Raw genomic sequence first — 20,065 nt, 5'->3', positions numbered from 1 at the left:
AGCCTCTCATAGTGTAGTTAAATGAGCCAAACTGCATCATATCCTTAGGGCATGGAAACAAAGAAGAAAAATGCAACATTGCTCTGTAAACCTGGTGGTTATAAGAATGGCTCCGTTAGATAAATCAAGCACAGCAGATAGATAATCACCGCCGTAGTTTGCCCTCCTTCAGACTTAAGCAATAAAACATGTATTAGAAGTCTTGCATGCAGTGGTGCAGCTGGTTACAAGAAATGCCCTGGCTTGACTAAAATCACGAATTTCAAATGAAAATAAAAGTAAAAATACCTGCTGTACCATCCTGCTCCCTTTATTCTCCATAAACTTAGCAGCTGCTCTAGTCCCAGGCCATACAGCATCTGCCCAAAGCAAGCATCAATTACAGAGGAGGGCGTGTGAGCAATGCAATGTGTGCCTGAGTGTGGATGATAGGGGTGTCGAAGGAGGGGGAGCTAATGCCGGGCTTACTGACCTCCCTCTCAACATCTGACTGCTCCCAAAACCTAATCCAGATGGGACTCTTTCAGTTTGCTGGGCCTCGCCCCATCAATCACAGCAGGCCACTCCTCTGTCTCCTGCTACTAGTTATAGAGTGCACCACTGAGCAGATGATTACACACAGAAGAAAAAACACAGCTTGACTACATTAATACCTGTTTAAAAACATTAGAAATGCTATTACGTATGATGCCAGAAGCTGAATATTTTTGTTTTAAAATTAAGACAGCTGTATTCAAAGTTACAACCCCTGCTAAACAGCCAGTGCTTTGGCTTTTTGATAGCCACGATGTACAGCAACATGTGTGCATTTCTATATGATTAATTCGTCTGACATGTGGTAGAGAAAATACCAATAAGATTTCTATTTTAAAACTGCTGAGCTCCACAAGTAAAGCATCAATATTGAACTAGCCTGGTTTAGATTAAATGTACTTTATCCTTCCATACAAATGAAATATTGTTTCCTTTTTTGTTTCATTTCATGACATCCCTCTTGCTTAGCAGGGAAATATTTCAGAAATGCTTCCAAGGCTTACTTTTGTGAGACACTTTAAGCAACTCACTTTAAGCAACACTTCACTATTAAAGGAACTTTCCTAGATGTTCCGGAGGTAGTTTTAAAATTATTAAACTTGTAACTCACATAATAAACAAACAAACAAACAAACAAAAACCAAAATACCCCAAACACAAAACAAAAATCCCCAAACCAACCACCTAAGAATATACAAACAGCACCTAAGCATACACATTTATTGCCACTCTGTCATGGACTGCCTACAGACGCAAGAATTCAGCAACAGGGCAGTCATGTAACATGGGAATTATTCTTGCAAATGTCCAAATTCTAAGGGCTGGTCAGAATAGCAGATAAATAGCCATCAATTCATCATTAAACTTATATTCCAGCTGAAATTTATTGGATTTCTTTAAAGTGGCAGTGTAATTCTTCCAGATTTGTTGCTGGCACTCCCCAATTAATGATAATAAAAACAGCCACTTCAAATTTTTCAGAAGGAATCAGACATCCAACCATAATGGACCAATAATCACAACTGACTGACTCTGAGAGCTTTCTCTGTTGTAGCTTAATTATCTGACCAGGCCACTTGACTCAGATCATTTGCTTCTGCAATCATACAAAATGAATTCTCCAGCCACAGCCCTTTTTTGGGAGGTTCAGTATAAAGCCAAATTCACATTTCATTTAAAAAACAATCTCCTCCCAAAGGTTATCCTCAAAACTATGAAAGATAAATCAAAATAATTGTTTTTTCAGAAAGCACAGGGGAAAAAGCTAGCAGTAAGCTTTACAAGAAAGTGCCATTCCTTTACTCCCATTACAAGGAAACATTTATTTCTTTTGGTCTTTTTCACATATATTGTATTCCAGTAAAAGCCTTTGCTCTTGCTACTGATACATATACATTTGAAGATGGAATGTTAATTCTGTGTCAGTGTCTGAAGTATGGAACAGACTAACTAATGAAACATTACAACACCTTGCAAAGTATGAAGGTTATATACGTTTACTTATATTTAACAGAAGAAGACAAATAACTTACCAAAACCTATGTCCTAGTCTGGATTCCTGCCCACATTCATGACCACACAGTGTTACGGATTTACAGATACATTCAAAGAAAGCATTCCCTCTGACACCTCCATTCTTTCCAGTTGTCACTGCTGAAACTTTCTAACACTTTCATGATGCTTTGATATATTACACTAGCTTTCCTTGCCCTACATGACCATTCTTTCTCCTGCTATTTCCAATGGCCCAAATGGACATGACTGTCACACTGCTTTGTTTTGCTTCCACATTACCACCCAGATTACTCTTTTTCTTTTTAAACTTAAGTTTCCTGCCTGTCCCACACTTTCTCCAGCTCTGACTCTTAAATATTTTATAATGGTCATCTCAACTGCAGCTCAATCTTCTATTCCATCAACCAGTATTTTCCTTTTCTAAACACATGGAAAGGTTTGTCCATCACATTTTGAAAACATGAGCCACCATAATTGCCTGAAGACCCATATAGCAAGAGAATCTTGTTAAATGCCCCATCCCTAGAAGTGTTCAAGGCCAGGCTGGACAAGGCTTTAAGCAAACCGGTCTAGCAGAAGGTGTCCTTGCCCATGGCAGGGGGCTGGAACTGGATGACGTTCAAGGTCCCTTCCAATCAAAACCATTATGTGATTCTATGATTCTATGAATATGCAGCATTCAGGAAATACATTTCCAAACTGGAGAGTTCAGTGGATCTGTTGCTAAGGCATCCAGAGAGTGGAGGACATGGCATACTAAGAGAGGCTGCAGGAGCTGGTTTAGCATAGCCTGCAGAACAGAGGGCTAACAGACAATTCTGTTGCATCTCCACCAACTTGGAGAATGGTTACAGAGACAGAATTAGATCTTTCCCAGAGGTTCACAGTGGAAGAGCAAGAAGCAACAGTCAAAAGTGGCAGAAAGCTAAATTCTGGTTGGCTATAAAGAATAAGATAATGAGGGAAGTTCAGCACAAGAACTTCAGAATGGCTGTGGCATCTTGGGAGACTTTGAAAACTCAACTGGACAAGCTACAATCTTGTGTAGCTACCCCTGATTAAAAAAGGATGCTGGGATTAGATGGTCTCTGAAGGTCCTGTCCAACCTAAATTATTCTGTTACTCCATGTGGTTTCAACAATAGCAGAAAAGCTGCAAAATGGATATTATACTTTTATCCTATATGATGACTTTCCTTATACAGGATTTACTGACAAGGAAGAGACCAGCTACAACTTCTAGCCTGCTTTCTCTCCTTAAGAGATGGCATCTTGGTTCTTTGAGATGGATCTGGAATGCTTTCTTAGAATAATATGTTTACATTTGTTCAATCCATGGCCAGAGCAGTATGGAAGTGGCAATCACTACAGCGCATGCAAGACAAGAACAGTTTAACAAACACTGCAAATTAATGTTGTGAACTTTGACATGACTTAATTTTCTCCAAACTGCCACCATTTTCATCATAATAGAGCAACACTGCCTTGACAACTCCAACTCCACAGAAAGGAGTATTTTTCTCTTCCTTCTACATCATCTCTAAAACAGTAACTACTCCAGGCATGTAAGGTTTCTAACTTTACCTGCAATTTTTCTACTGAAGCGAAATTTTATTCTATTTCATATATTACTTCACTGAAAATCACTGCCACCTCCTTAAGCTGAACTGTAGTAAAGCTAGTATGTCCATTTCTACAAGAAAGGGGTTCAAAACGCAAGTTTATTTTTTTTGTTACTGCAATACTGATTAAAGATCTGGCTTTTTTAAAGCTGGATCAGTTCCCAAATCAGTTCATAAGCAACTGTAATAACAGAAGTGAGACGTCAATCCTCCGAAAAACAATGGCAGTTGGAGAAAGAAGACAAAGCAGCAGACATATATTATGCTATAATGACACAACAGATTCTATCCTGAGAAACCATTCCTTAATAATTTAAAGTCTTCAATTTGCAAGAATTAATGCAACAAACACAGAAGTAAATTACAGGTCTTTTCAGGAAACAGTAAAAACATCAATCTGTTCATATCATCTAGCTCACACAGATCTAACAGCTACCACAACTAATGTGCATGAGAGGAAAGAAAACATGTACTACAAACCATGTAGCCTGCATGTCTGCAAAGCAAGAACCACTCGGCCTTCTTTTATAACTACAAACAAAAATACGATTCATACCTCAAGCAGTAGAAGCAGCAGATGTGTTGGCCAGACTTTTCCACAAGGATGTATTAGCGCTTCTGCAAAGCCAGCCCAGGTGATAAACCATCCTGGTCTTGACACAATCCTGCTTTCTAAGCCTTTTTTTTACACTCCACTGAGACTACTCCTACCTTGTAACCTACATACAAGTATTTCCAGAATGCGAGTTCAAAAACCATCTCTAAACTCCACCTTATTAGTCAAGGATTGAACACTGCAAAAGATTAGAGTCTGCAGAGAGGAAGTGACAGCAGTTAAATCCAGCTGCAGGTGTATGGTTTTCAATGGGTAATTTCTAGAAATCTGAGAAATTCTTGTAACATAGCTAAAATAATTAGTTTAAGATTTATTGTAAGTAGAATTCAACATCTGAATTCCAAATTCATAGAATCATAGAATAGTTAGGGTTGGAAAGGACCTTGAGATCATCTAGTTCCAATCCCCCTGCCATGGGCAGCAACACCTCGCACTGAACCATGTCACCCAAGGCCTCATACAACCTGGCCTTGAACACCTCCAGGGATAAAGCATTCACAACTTCCCTGGGCAACCCATTCCAGTGCCTCACCACCCTCACAGTAAAGAATTTCTTCCTAATATCCACTCTAAAATTCCCCTGTTTAAGTTTTAACCCATTACCACTTGTCCTATCACTACAGTCCCTGATGAAGAGTCCATCCCCAGCATCCCTATAGCCTCCCTTCAGATACTAGAAGGCTGCTATGAGGTCTCCATGCAGCCTTCTCTTCTCCAGGCTCAACAGCTCCAACTTTCTCAGCCTGTCTTCATACGGGAGGTGCTCCAGTCCTCTCATCATCCTCGTGGCCCTCCTCTGGACTTGTTCCAACAGTTCCATGTCCTTTTTATGTTGAGCACACCAGAACTGCACACAGTACTCCAAGTGAGGTCTCACGAGAGCAGAGTAGAGGGGCAGGATCACCTCCTTCGACCTGCTGGTCACGCTCCTTTTGATGCAGCCCAGATTACCGTTGGCTTCTGGGCTGTGAGCGCACACTGAAGCCGGCTCATGTTCATTTTCTCATCGACCAACACCCCTAAGTCCTTCTCGGCAGGGCTGCTCTGAATCTCTTCTCTGCCCAACCTGTAGCTGTGCCTGGGATTGCTCCTACCCAGGTGTAGGACCTTGCACTTGGCATAGTTAGACTTCATAAGGTTGGCATCAGCCCACTTTACAAGCGTGCTGAGGTCCCTCTGGATGGCATCCCTTCCCTCCGGCGTATCAACCGAACCACACAGCTTGGTGTCATTGGCAAACTTGCTGAAGGCGCACTCAATGCCACTGTCCATGTCACCGACAAAGCTGTTGAACAAGACCGGTCCCAACACCGATCCCTGAGGGACACCACTTGTTACTGTTTTCCAAGCGGACATCGAGCCATTGACCACAACTCTTTGCATGAGGCCATCCAGTTCTTTATCCACCGAGTGGTCCACCTATCAAACTGATGTCTCTCCAATTTAGAGACAAGGATGTCATATGGGACAGTGTTGAATGCTCTACCCCTGTCCATCAGTTCCGTAGCCCCGTCATAGAAGGCCACCCAATTGGTCAGGCAGGATTTCCCCTTAGTGAAGCCATGCTGGCTGTCACCAACCACCTCCTTGTTTTTCATGTGCCTTAGCATGTCTTTCAGGAGAATCTGCTCCAAGAGTTTGCCAGGCACAGAGGTGAGACTGACTGGTCTGTAATTCCCCGGATCATCCATTTTCCCCTTCTTGAAAATGGGGGTTATATTTCCCTTTTTCCAGTTGTCGGGAACTTCACCTGACTGCATGATTTTTCAAATATGATGGACAGTGGCTTAGCAACTTCATTTGCCAGCTCCTTCAGGACCCGCGGATGGATTTCATCAGGTCCCATGGACTTGTGTATGTTTAGGTTTTTAAGATGGTCTCGAACCATATCCTCTCCTACAGTGGGCCTAGGGTCTTCATTCTCACAGTCCTTACGTCCACCTTCCAAGACTTGGGTGGCGTGGTCAGAGACTTTGCCAGTGAAGACCGAGGCAAAGAAGTCATTAAGAACCTCAGCCTTCTCCAAATCCAAGGTAGCCAGTTCTCCCGATAGCTTCCGGAGGGGGCCTAAGTTGTCCCTAGTCTGGCTTTTATTCGCTATGTACCTATAGAATCCCTTCCTGTTATCCTTCACATCCCTAGCCAAGTTTAATTCTAACTGGGCCTTAGCTTTCCTAACCTGGTCGCTAGCTTCCTGGACAACATCCCTGTATTCTTCCCAGGCTGCCTGTCCCTGCTTCCACCTTTTATAAGCCTCTTTTTTCCTTTGAATTTTCCTCAGCAGCAACTTATTCATCCAAGGAGGTCTCTTGGCCCTCCTGCTGCATTTCCTTCTAGTTGGGATGCAACCCAACCTTAACTGAATTTCTCAGGAGCCTGAGATTAAATACAGCTTTGTTTTTTACATCTGTCTAAATCAGGCAACTTAATCTAGTTGAGGCTAATAGTTACACCAATTATTTCCCAATTTACAGATGCTGCCTCATCCAGACTATATTAAATCTTCTTTTTCTTCTATCTCTTTCTTCTATATTAAAACTTCTTTTTCAGTTGGTTTCCTAATGGACATACCATAAAAATACAGCAATGTATTTACAAGCTTTGTTAGCCACTGGAGGTGGTGAACCTACAGTCATGTGCAGACACAACATGTTTGAAGGCCACTAGGTTTGGAGAAACTGTATCACTACTTCAGGTGTACATAATTAGCTATTTTTTATGTACAAGCAAATGATTTTATATTAAACAAACAAACAAGCAACCCCCCCCAAAAAAAACCTAGGCAGAGTAAGTGATGAATGTCACAGAATCACAGAATCCTGAGGGTTGGAAGGGACCTCAAAAGATCATCTAGTCCAACCTCCCTGCAAGAGCAGGGTAACCTAGAGTACATCACACAGGAACTTGTCCAGCCGGGCCTTGATTACATACAGAAAACCAGGAAAACAGAACTGTGAACAGGTAGTTTCACTGTTCAGCCCAGCAGACTTTTGTCTGCTTCACAGAAGCATCACTGAAGGTACTACATCAAGATGCAGCTTGCTCTGGGTATTCAGATTTGTAGCAAAACAAGGCTATATGGACAGAGCGAGCTACGTTACAGAAGAAGACTGAGGGGCAGCAGCAGTTATTTGAGTGCAAATGGGCATGACATCTCTTCGAATGCTCTATTTTAACCAGGGACACAATTTTTCACTGATGAGCGGTGATTTAGCCTCAGAAAAGAAAGCGTACGTTTCTGTCCATAATCCCTCATGCTGAATCATTTTCTAAGGCAATACCACAATAACCACAGTTCATCCATTATATGTGAAGCAGGTCCAAGCTTCAATATCATAAATGGGAGGATCATTACTGAAATAAAACAAGGAGCACAGTCAGCTAGTAAAGGGAAATGAAAATGTAATGCCATAAGTTGTCTTAAGCAGTAAAGCTGACTGAAGATCATACCTGCTTTGTTTGCAAACACTGAAGTATTGAGAGCTGCTTTATAAGCCAGTTCACTTGAACCAGCCAGGTTAAGCAATAACTACCGTAAAAGTGTCTCAAATGAACTAATGGGAGTTGGTTTGTTTTACTTTGTTTAAGCCAGGTAAATTTAAGAGTTTGATTTATGCGGTAAGCTCCATAAAGACAATGATACAATTGAGTTTGGGAATTTGAAGGAAGATAAGCAGCAGAGTTTAAAAAACTGGGCTTCAGGAAAAGACTTCAGCTTATTCAGGGAATTGTTAGGAATCCCTGAGGTTCACCCATGATAGGAAACTGTCCAAGGTAGCTAACTGATTAAGCCATTGTTTAAAGAGAAATTCAGAGTGTAGGAACAAACCATCCATTAAAAAAGATACTTAACAGAAAGCACACATGGTTAAGCAGGAAGCTTTGCAATGAAGACAGACACAAAAAGAGAGCACACAAACAATGGAATCAAGGCTTGGCAACAAAAGAGAAGCACAGAAGTATTGCTCAGATACTTGAGGACAAAATCGGGAATGTCTTTTGGTCCAGCCTAGCTGGAACTCAGACTACTGAAGACATTAAAGGTGACAGGAAAGGATTCTACATACCAGGTCCGCTTGCTGCAAAAGACAGTTCAAGGGATGAACTTTGATGCAGGGAAGAGACAGCCTTGTGATTAAAAAGTCGTCATGTCTTTATTGTTTTAGGTAAAGTCTAAATCATTGCACCCAGTACAAGGCCAGTATGAGCAGGGAAGGAGAGGGACATTGAACAAAGAGATGCAACAGATTATGAATTATTTAGTGAAGCTGAGTATATTTACATACTTCAAGTCTTAAGGCATTCAACAGAATGTGTGGAAGGAGTAGATCATTGTGATCATGGGCCAATGCCCAGAACACCATGAAGATTTATGCTGATAGGGGGAGGCTAGATGACTCAAAAAGTTAACATTACTCCTGTCTTTTAGAAAAGTAAGGAGGGTGATTCAAGGAACTACTGACCATTCAGCCTCATCCCAGGCCCTGGAAAAACCATAAAGCACATACTTCTGGAATCCACTTCCAAGCACACAGAGACTTATGTAATTTGAAATGGATAATACAGATTTTTTAGGGGAAAACAGGGCTTGATCAACCTGGTTGCTTTTAAAAAACAAAACTGTTCCAGAGTTTGAGGATTCCGGGTTGAGAGAAAGGCAACACAATAAAGAATCACACTACTTTATAAATACAGGGGTACAGAGGTAACAAAAGATACGGTAAAGGATATCTCTGATGTTTGGTTATCTTACCAACCCCAAGGACCATGTAATGACGATCAGGAAACCAGCTCCGAGAAACATCACTGCAGTGCAAGGTGGCAGGCTCAACCTTAGCGGGCATCCTCGTGGAGGCAACATTGACCTGGGCAGTATGAGGTTCTGCCTCCCAGTATCGCCTGAGGCTGGGGCTTTTATACTAGCAAAAATGCGCACTCATTCTGACGTAGGGGGCCAGTGTACATCAGAAGTGGCCAGCTATATATAGAAAGGTCTCCAAGGGTCAGGACTTTTCTGGGGAGGAGCCAAAGCAGGACCTTCTGGGGAAGATCCAAAGTGGGACCTTCCAGGGAGGAGCTACTACAGACAAACAGTACTTTTCTATTTTTGTGTGCTTCACCACGGACCATTATCTACTGTCACTGACACAAAAAACAATTGGCTACATAGAGAGAGTTAAAGCACCTTGACTTCAATAAAGCTTTTAATATTGTGCCCCACATCATTGCTGGTTGAGAGGTGAGAAAGGAAGGGCTGGACTGTCAGATGGGTTGAAAATTGGCTGGACTACCAGGCTCCATCAATGGCTTAATGTCTGGCTCATGATCAGCAGTAGGTTAAATATTAGTGTCTCACACTGGTCAACAAGTTGGAGCGTGATAAATTTGCTGAGGATAAACCTGAGGACTGGGGAACCAGAATCCTTATGCAGTTCAGTTCTTCACCGTGGGCATCATGGAGTAACAGTTTGAGGGAATAAAGTTAATTGCACATTCACTGAATGCTTTTCAGTTTTAGTCTGTATATATACCTTTATTATTAAAGGTATTAAACCACAGAAATGTAATCTATATTAAACAGTAAGTGCCTTGCTACTTACCCTTAGAAGCAGATTGTTCATAAATTATACATCTTTTAAATTGCAAATTAAATTCTACTATTTCCTTTTTTCCCCACAAGAAAAAAACAAACCACAAACTAAAACCATAACCAACCAAAGAAACCCCTCCCACCCAAACAAAAAAAAGAACAAAACCAAAACCAACCAACCAATCTGTATATTGTTTATGGAGATCCCATGCAATAACGTCCAAATGTATGTGCAAATTGCATGTATTATTTTACTTGTAACTTTTCAGCAGGCAGAATTTTTAGCTTTTTATGTCAGACTTCAGTATTTTGAACAAATCTGGCAAGTATTTCTGAATTCAATATATCCACAAATCCTACTTAGCATTTCCAAGAGATAAGAATTGTGATCCTCATGCCCATAAACTTGTGATTAAAATGAAGTTATTTCATCAGAGCTGAATATAGGTTTATAGTCAATAAGTTCATCATTCTGCTGTTTCTCTTCCTCCAATTTTCAGATAAAATTACAAAGAACGTAGAAAATAACTATTTTACCACTGCTTTCAGACAATGCCAATTTCCCATCTCTGTTTAATTTAGAAATTTCCATCATCTTGTTATTTATGATGGAACATAGATGACCTAAGCAACTGACACAGCAATACCATCTTTTTAACAGCAGTTAAAACAGCATTCAGTTTTTGGCACTGAAATGAAATGATGGAACATAATCTCCAATGTTATTTACTTCTCAGATTAAAATGACTATCAAAATATCATTGGGCACAAGAAACAGACAGACTGGCTTCCTGCCCCAGCTATACTTTGCTCCACTTGTTTATCACTGAGATCATTTGTGTTTATCACTGAGATCAGTTAATGTTCATGGTAAGATGCTTTTATAACATTAACCAGTTGCTGTTTACTCCAACATTAGTTTTCAGCAAACTAAGCCACAACACTGAAGAAAGGTAAAGCTCTTCTCACTCATCAGAGAAAAATGGCAGTAAGATTTGCCTAGGCAATATGAAATTTATTGCTAAACACTGCTGAATGCCACAACTGCCTCAAAATAAACAAAAATCTCTTACTAGAGTGCTGCAATGAATCTGCTGTTATAAAGAAAAGTAACAAAATTCTTTAATGATTCCCATAGCAGTGGAAAGACTTTCCCTGACTATACTGATTGGGAAGTTCTGCTTTGTTAAATCTCTAAAATGCTTCTGTTACCACGGAAGAAATGGCCAATTTGTCTTTGTATTTTAGTTTCCCCGTCTCTAGGATATGGACTAAAATTGCTCTCAGATCTGCAGAACTGTATTACTTCTCCATGCGCATCTTCTTTGGAGACATAATTTCTTACTAGTCCTTCTTCACAAGATCGAGCATATATATGGTAGCAAATCTTGCTATAATGCTGGCCTCTGCCACATGCCATAGGTGCTTAACCGTGGTAAGTTTAAGAAACATCACTCTACCAATATATTATTTCTTATAATTATAGGTTGTGGGACTGAGTACAAATGATCTTTCTCAGTTTACACTTTTATTTTGTGCCTCTGTGTGTAAGGAAGGGAGGGTGGGCTGACGGAAGAAACGGTTTTTCCAAAACTGAAACAGCGTGGAGAAAAATTTTGCCATATTTACCAGAAGCATACGGCTAATTTATAGCAACCACATCCAACAGCATTGGTGTTTATACAGTGCAGTAGCATGTGTAACAGCCACAACATCCAAGCTCCAGAATTAATGAAAATAAGCATCTATGTAGACTATAAGAAGAGTTATAGCCTGAAAACTGCTTTTAGTCCACATGAAGTGAGCTGGCTGTCTTTTATACTAGAACACTAGTATAAAGGTGTTAACACTAGTATAAAAATGTTTTTCAGGATCTTATTTAGGATACCAAAAAATACTGAAAGAGTTCAGTATTTGCTGAGTGTGGACCTAGCAAGATAGAGACCACAGCAAATGTGTTAGCTTCCTGTCTGCGAAACAAATTCAGATTAGATATTGCTAAACAGAAATTGATAGTAGTAGGTACTCAATCAGAAAAGTGTTTTTTCTTTTAAATATTATAATCACGCAGTATAGTACATCACTTGTGTCAAGTTAAATTTAATCATATCAGTATATTTAAAGGAAAAAAACTGAATACCTACTCACATACCCATGCCAAGAAGGATTATATGAGGCTTTATGAAGCTTTTAGACTTTTATTTAATATTCCGATATCTTAATAGGACAATTTTGGCATGTATTACACCCTCAAACTAATGCACACCCATTATGGCTGAGCTCATAGCATCACGTGTACAGTCAGTTACTGATGTTCTCCTCAAATCTGCCTCTGTCAAAGAAAGATATCTTCTTTGAAGCAGATATAGGTATAAGGAAATTGTTGCTAATTTCCTTTAGAGTAAAGCAACATCATCCGCTTTCTATTAGTTTAGAGCACATTGAAAGAGAAGCAATAATTTATGAGCTTACTAAGGCCTACTGATTTTTGTCAGACTTAGTAGAATCAGGTATGTGAAAGGCTGTACTTCAGAAAAGCTGCTGGAGCTTCGCAACACAGAAACTTTAGGGGCTTTTACTGCAATGTCCTTTTTCTACATATGTTTAATGGCTTATCTGAACAACAATGAAAAATGATCACTATACAGTCCATCAGAAATAAACCAGTCTTCAGCTGTCAGAGACTAAATACAACACCACAAATGTAGAAACATTAATTTTATTCTGGAAAAGTAACTGAAACTGCTAGGTGGCCCATGTCAAGCAAGCACTTTGGCAGACTCAATCCACCTCAGAAGACATAAAGACTGCATGAACAGAATTTAGGCTCCAAAACAGGGACCTAAAAGGCAGAAGTCTTCCTCTAAAAATTTAGTGAGTTTATCTTGCCAAGCCTTTCAGTGCATTCATAGAATCATTAAAATCCTGATTTAATTTTCCTGCTTTTAAATCTCCCCCTACCTCCCTCAGTCTCTTCCCTCTTCTCTTTATTACTTCCTCTGCATCCTTTTTCTACACCTACCTGAAAAAAAATATGATTCTCCAATTTAATATTTTTTATTTATTTTTATTGCAACAATTGAACAATTGAATTCTACAGCAGAAGCAAAATGCTGACATGGTAACATGCTAACTATGCATAAGTATGAATATGAAAAGCAATGAATGACCTTTGTATATACACCTTAACTGTTATGCAAAGTATCTTGGGTAATTCTGAACTATTCTGAGCAGAAATCTGAGGCTCTAAAAAAGTTCAGAGATTTTTTTTGCCTGCTCCCATTTATTCTAGGTACTACTGTAGCAAATAGATCCAGGATTTGGAGAATGAAAAGATATTTTGGAACTTGACACAACTATGGCACTTCCCATTTGTTGAAGAAGTGGTAAATACATTAACCACCTTCACAAATAATCACAAAAGGGTCACTGCTCACCAGTTGACTCATGTGGTAACAAAAATGTTCAGTGTTTAAAATGGATTCTTAAATTACACAACTATTAATATTTCCACTGTCTAAGGTTCAAAAAAAAAGCAAACAAAACCGCTCCCAAACCCAACAAAACAGTGAGCTAATTTCAATTAAGAAAAGGCGAAAAAGCATATTTAAATCTTCCAATAAAGGACCAACAAATATTCAAATCTCCACTGCAGACAAATAAAGAGGTCTGCAGTGACTAATCAGCACCAATCAAGAAAGGCAATGCACACATGATATTCAATTTTAGTGTCAAACTAACATATATATATGTTCATGGTATCAAACTAAGAACTAAATTCAATGGAGAGTTACGAAGTATAGTAAATTGATCTGAAAATGTTGTTTGTTAATAAGGATTATTACAAACTTTTCAAATAATTCTTTCAACTTCATTTTAGTAACACAGATTGAACATCAGTCAAATAGCGTGAACTCAAGGCGTCTCACACACTTGAGAAGCAAATTATGATATTTTTTCAGTTAAACAGAGAATCTGACATTGATTCAAAGAACGTTAGCAGTACACATTGTAAAAGTCTCTACTGCTCTATGCTGCAAAGTGAGAGTGGGGTGAAGTTACCCTAAACTTAACCCCAATATCTGTATTTCTTGGGCTTTAACAATTTAATATCTTTTGCTTCCAATTCTTACACACACAAACCAGAAATTCAAAAGCATAGTACGCAACTTGAATTTGTTGGCTACCATATTACATTTTGTGAATGTGAAAGAGCAACATCATTGCACCATTTCACTTAAAATAATAATTAAAAATAAATAAAATAGCAAACTACTACCCCCCACATTGATTCACATAGCCCAGCTAAATGGTGGTTCCCATCACCTTGGGTGAAAAGAAACCTTTTAATAAAATTACACAAAGCAAAGACATATAGTTCAAAAGTAAAAGCAGAGCATCTAATAGTCTGTGTGGAAGCTCAGTGTAAGAAAGCTTTCCCTTACACATTGCAACTTTATGATGCAAACAGCTCCACATTCACACTGTAACTTGCACGTCCCCAAATACTCTTGTCTGCAAGCTTTTAAAATAAACTCTGTCCTTTCTTTGAAGAATAATCTCACTCAAGTTTTATTTAGGAATCACCTGTGGTTCATCTACAAATAACACTGAGTTTTGAAATACAAATTAGTTCAGAATGAGAAAAGAATAAGTAATACAGCCTTAACAAAATCCTCTATGACTGCACTTGCAGGTATGTATCATTAACGCTTATGTACATTTAAGCATTCAACACTGTCCCACACGACATCCTTTGTCTCTAAATTGGAGAGACATCAGTTTGATAGGTGGACCACTCAGTGGATAAAGAACTGGCTGGATGGCCACTCACAAAGAGTTGTGGTCAATGGCTCAATGTCCAGCTGGAAAACAGTAACAAGTGGTGTCCCTCAGGGATCGGTGTTGGGACCGGTCTTGTTCAACAGCTTTGTCGGTGACATGGACAGTGGCATTGAGTGCGCCTTCAGCAAGTTTGCCAATGACACCAAGCTGTGTGGTTCGGTTGATACGCCGGAGGGAAGGTATGCCATCCAGAGGGACCTTGACATGTTCGTGAAGTGGGCTGATGCCAACCTTATGAAGTTTAACCATGCCAAGTGCAAGGTCCTACACCTGGGTAGGAGCAATCCCAGGCACAGCTACAGGTTGGGCAGAGAAGAGATTCAGAGCAGCCCTGCCGAGAAGGACTTGGGGGTGTTGGTCGATGAGAAAATGAACATGAGCTGGCTTCAGTGTGCGCTCACAGCCCAGAAAGCCAACGGTATCCTGGGCTGCATCAAAAGGAGCGTGACCAGCAGATCAAAGGAGGTGATCCTGCCCCTCTACTCTGCTCTCGTGGGACCTCACTTGGAGTACTGTGTGCAGTTCTGGTGTCCTCAACATAAAAAGGACATGGAACTGTTGGAACAAGTCCAGAGGAGGGCCACAAGGATGATGAGAGGACTGGAGCACCTCCCGTATGAAGATAGGCTGGGAAAGTTGAGGCTGTTCAGCCTGGAGAAGAGAGGGCTGCATGGAGATCTCATAGCGGCCTTCCAGTATCTGAAGGGGGACTATAGGGATGCTGGGGATGGACTATTCATCAGGGACTGTACTGATAAGACAAGTGGTAATGGGTTAAAACTTAAACAGGGGAAGTTTATACTGGATATAAGGAAGAAATTCTTTACTGAGAGGGTGGTGAGGCACTGGAATGGGTTGCCCAGGGAAGTTGTGAATGCTCCATACCTGGCGGTATTCAAGGCCAGGTTGGACAGAGCCTCAGGTGACATGGTTTAGTGTGAGGTGTTGCTGCCCATGGCAGGGGGGATGGAACTAGATGATCTTAAGGTCCTTTCCAACCCTAACTATTCTATGATTCTATGATTAAATAATCAGCTGTACGTTAACTGCAACCTAGAAAACAACCCCACATAGTTCAGATGAAACCCAGATTTTACATATACTTTCAGGAGCATGAAAATATATCCGTCATAAATGTATAACTATTCAGAAGTGGCTGAAGATATTCATAAGTATGTATATTTTGTAGTTCCAGTCTACTCAATCCAGTTAAAGCAGTTAACTGTCATCAAAATAAATTTCTGAAAACCAGTAGTAGAAGAGACACCAATATTAATAAATAATTACCTTGAACCAATCTCTTTTTTCATGCATGAAACTTCTTCTTCCCAGGAACATTTATTGTGCTAGGTAATCTCAGACAAACAGAACTACCTCTCTATAGAAATGATAATGTTTTCTCAGTGATCATGGAAGCAAAAGAGGTATTTTAGATGTTTTCAAGAAGTTAACTAGATAAATACAGACACCCAGAGCTTGGTCTCCAACAAGGAAGTCCTTCCCCCTGAACAACAGTTCACTGGGATTGGAATTTCACTAGAATCCATACTTTTTATATTCAAATATAATCCAAACTTTCTGCATGTTGCTGTAAATAACAAAGTATTTGAAGTATTTGGAAGTAAATAGGGCAATCTGTGCAGACTCTTTGCACAAGGTTGCATCATTTTTCAGAGATAACCATGTCCTGTGTGAAGATACTCCACTGAACGTAATTTTTTGTTTCACGTATCACTGCTTCTGGTTTGCAGAAATTGTTACAGCTTTCTAACTTAAAGCTATTGAACTGAGCAAGAACAGTGAAGTAGAAGCATAGGTCCGGTGCAGTCAGTCTGACCTAATTATGGAGATACTATGTTAGACTAAATTTTGGATTATGTACCAGTTTTAGGAATATACTGCACTTTTCTGTCCAATGATCAGCAAGGAAGTGACAATGCCCAACATGTCACCATCTGCAAGCTCAGAAGAAATTCGGGTGCTCCTTTTGTGCATCTGCACTATCAGCAGGTTTGGCTTTTTGGGCCCCATAATTGTTCAGTATATGCAATCCAACTGTCCACGAAGCCTGGGCACATAATATATTTTTGCCATCTCAACCAGCAGACTGTGAGCCTCTAAGCCAGAGAGCTTCTTAAAGCATCACCATCATTTCTGGAATGACCTGTCTGGGTATTAATTACACTTAGCAGCAGACTTCTGGAAAAATAAGCAAGGTAAGAAACAACAATTCAGGAAGATCTCTTCACCAGTAATCAGGAAAATATGCAACAACTATTCTTTCTGCAAGAACCATTCATTTTGCCAACTTACTTTCAAATGTAAGCTGAAACAACGAGATTTGGAAAAAGTCTACACTTGTGAACTCAGGAAAACAAATACCCATGCTATCTTACGAACATACAGGAGGAGAAAGACTACAAAAGAATAAATACTTGACCTGAGAGAGTAGCAGTGATTGGAAAACGGAAAACTGCTGCAAATTCAGCAGAAGGGATGGTAACGCTTTAGGTCATACAATGCACATTATTTCACATGGATTTAAGATATTTCTCCCCTTCTGTTTAGGTTCAACAATACTTTGATATAAACCAAAAGAGGCTGTCAGAGCATTCTATTCCCTGAAGAGAGAGAAGAGAAATGGTATGTAGGAAGCAGCAGCTAGACCAATCCGACCCATGAAGTGGCAAACAGACAATAGGTAGGACAGCCCAGAAGGTGCAGATGACATTTTAAAGATTTGCACATATGTGCTACATTAGTTTATCCAATTTAAATGGGAAGAAATGACTTCTAAATTGTATTTTAGGAAACATGTATCAGCTGTGAAAAATAAAAATTATCTGGCTATGGAATTTAAGAGTGTTTAGCTGCACTCATCGTTCTATGGTCTGCAGCCCAAGCTCCTGCTCAAAGCTGGGTTAGTTATGCCATCAGGCCCAGGGGGCTCAGGGCCAAGAACAAAGACTGTGCACTCTCCAGGCAACGTGTTCCAATGCTAAACTGTTCTCATGGGGAAGATTTTTCCTCATGTCTAGTTGGAACTTCTTCCAATTTATGTGTGTTGCCTCTTGCCCTCCCACTGTGCATCTCTGTGCAGAGACTAGCTCCATCTTCTCAATAACATCCTTGTAGGCATCAGAAGGCTGCTATTAGTTCATACTGGACCCTTCTCCAGGATGAACAAGTACAGTTCCCTCATCCTCTTACCAGATGGCATGTGCTTCAGGACAGGATCATCTTGGGGGCCCTCTGCTGAACCTACATTAGTTGATAAGCATCTTTCTTATATTAGAGGGATCCAAACTGGGCTAAATACCTTAGGTGTGATTGAACAAGTACCAGGTAAAGGAAGATCATCACTCCCTTCAATTTACTGGCTATGTTCCTGTTTATACAGCCAGAATACTGTTGGCTTCCTCTGTTGCCAGAGCAAATATACTGTACTAATACGATTACACTAATCCAGTAGAAATTCATTGATGGAAATGCTTGTATTACACACTGACATGAAGATCTGTTCAGCTGTAAGCAGGTCAGAATGGCTTACAGGAAAACCAATGTGAGGGGCAAAGAGGTTATGAGACTGTATCTTTCTGGGCAAGCAGAATGACAACATAAGAAGCTTGGATAGTCTCACTATTATCCTCTCGGTTCCAAAAAAGAAACAGCTCTGCCATTACAGAAGTTTCAAGTTGGAGTCAGAATTCCAGTAAGAAGGAATTTTAGTAATAAGGAAAGTATCTATTCTTTAAGAAAGTCCTGACCAATTTATCTTGCCTCTAAGCATCAAAGAAAACTTTACATTCTTTCCTCACAGCCCACACTACCCAGCATGATCGTTTTAACACAATAAGTGAGATAAATACAAGAGTGGAAGGGTAGGACAGACAGTGGGGAATGTGTATTTTCAAGGTAAAAGTAGATTATTATGAGTACTAGCATTTACATTAATGTTTACAATAATTTACATTAGGGAGTTGCATCAGCCACCATAAACCAGTTATTTAGTAGGTTGCTTAACAGCTAAGAGAGCTCCTCAACCTACCTCTACCCCATTTAACACATTAGCTTGTACAAATGGTGAGATCTCATCCAGAAATACACAGCACCTCTGCCTGGAGGTATTATCACATGATGCAAATGAAGTTGTAAAGAGAAATCAACTCATCAATCACAATCACAAGGGGACACCGAGCAATGAAAAAGGATTAGCATTTCAGCCCTGCTCAGGTCTTCCCTATCACCACCCTACTTTAATTAAATACCACCTCAAGTGCTTTATTACCATTAGAAATATCAATGTCAAAGTCTAGCATTCTGGAATCTCAGTGCTAAAGCTAATTAGAAATGAGAAAAAGAAAAATGTTCATTAAAAAATGCAGGATTCCCCTAATAGAAATGAGCTACACCTTGGACTAAAATTTTGCCTTTCTGTGGATTTAGAATAACATGTTAAATAGCTTTCATTAAGGTGAAACCTTATACTTTGAACCACATGCCTGACATTGTCTTTCATAAGTAAAACTAAGTTTAGCTTTACCTACCAAACCCTTAGAATTTAGAAGATTCCTGGCTTATGGTTAGCTGATAAGAGCCTTAATTCCTCTTCTTCTAACATTTGATACACTAATCTGAATTTTTTCAGACTTGGCACACTCAAGGGCTTTTTGCCTTACTTTCCTGGATATACATAAGCTAGTCATTACTATTTATGAAGGCGATGAAAGAAAACATTAAACAGTCAAAGAAATATAAATCTTAGATTATAACACAGAGAGTGCAACAGCAGGATTAAAAACAAAACAGAATGAAAAAAACCTGAAGCAAATAGAAAGACATTTGCAATTTAAAGCAATACAATATAGCTGAAAAGCAGTTTTCGTTTCCACTTGACTGCCAAGTGACCTGACTCGGGATTTTATGGCTTTCCCAGGAACAAGCTGATGATATCAGTAACATCCAAAACTTAGCAGTGAAATTGCACTGTCATGAGCGAAAGTGAGAAGCAGACAGAACTTCCAATTCAAATGATGTTTTCCTAATATTTAGCTATATTAAAATGGAATATAAATCTGTTTTCTGTTCAGCACATTAGATAAATTTACCTTTATACAGAAGATCTGAATAAGGCTGACACCCTACTCAGCTAATTAGGGTGAGGCTTTCTTGTCCAATTTTGTGTTTCAGACTTATTTTTAATGTTAGATGATTTCCCAATGCAAACAATACCTTAAATATTAACAATTTAAGACCTATAGTTTTTAAAATGTAATACGTACTGTTATTTGACTAATGTAAAAAAAAGGAATTTACTTAAATTTAGCTCAAATTTATGTTTTTT

The 20,065-nt window shown here is 39.5% G+C and overlaps 1 protein-coding gene across 11 annotated transcripts in view; it reads right to left on the bottom strand.

Annotated features, from left to right (window-relative positions):
* RBFOX1 (RNA binding fox-1 homolog 1) overlaps positions 1–20,065 on the bottom strand; it is a gene marked incomplete at both ends in the record, with an annotated part of 1,305,905 nt that overhangs the window by 134,659 nt on the left and 1,151,181 nt on the right. Inside the window, one exon of one of the 11 annotated variants that reach the window (XM_080617603.1) lies at positions 289–321. The exons of the other annotated variants lie outside the window; for them this stretch is intronic. Within the exon in view, the coding sequence (XP_080473729.1) occupies positions 289–321 (33 nt within the window). Of the gene's footprint in view, positions 1–288; positions 322–20,065 lie in introns of those variants that run through there. 11 annotated transcript variants of the gene reach the window in all.

Source organism: Psittacula echo (assembly GCF_963264785.1).
Source record: "Psittacula echo genome assembly, chromosome: 5".
NCBI classification, from domain to species: Eukaryota; Metazoa; Chordata; class Aves; order Psittaciformes; family Psittacidae; genus Psittacula; species Psittacula echo.
Note: the sequence above shows the minus strand (reverse complement) of the source record. Positions and strands in the feature narration are given on the sequence as shown.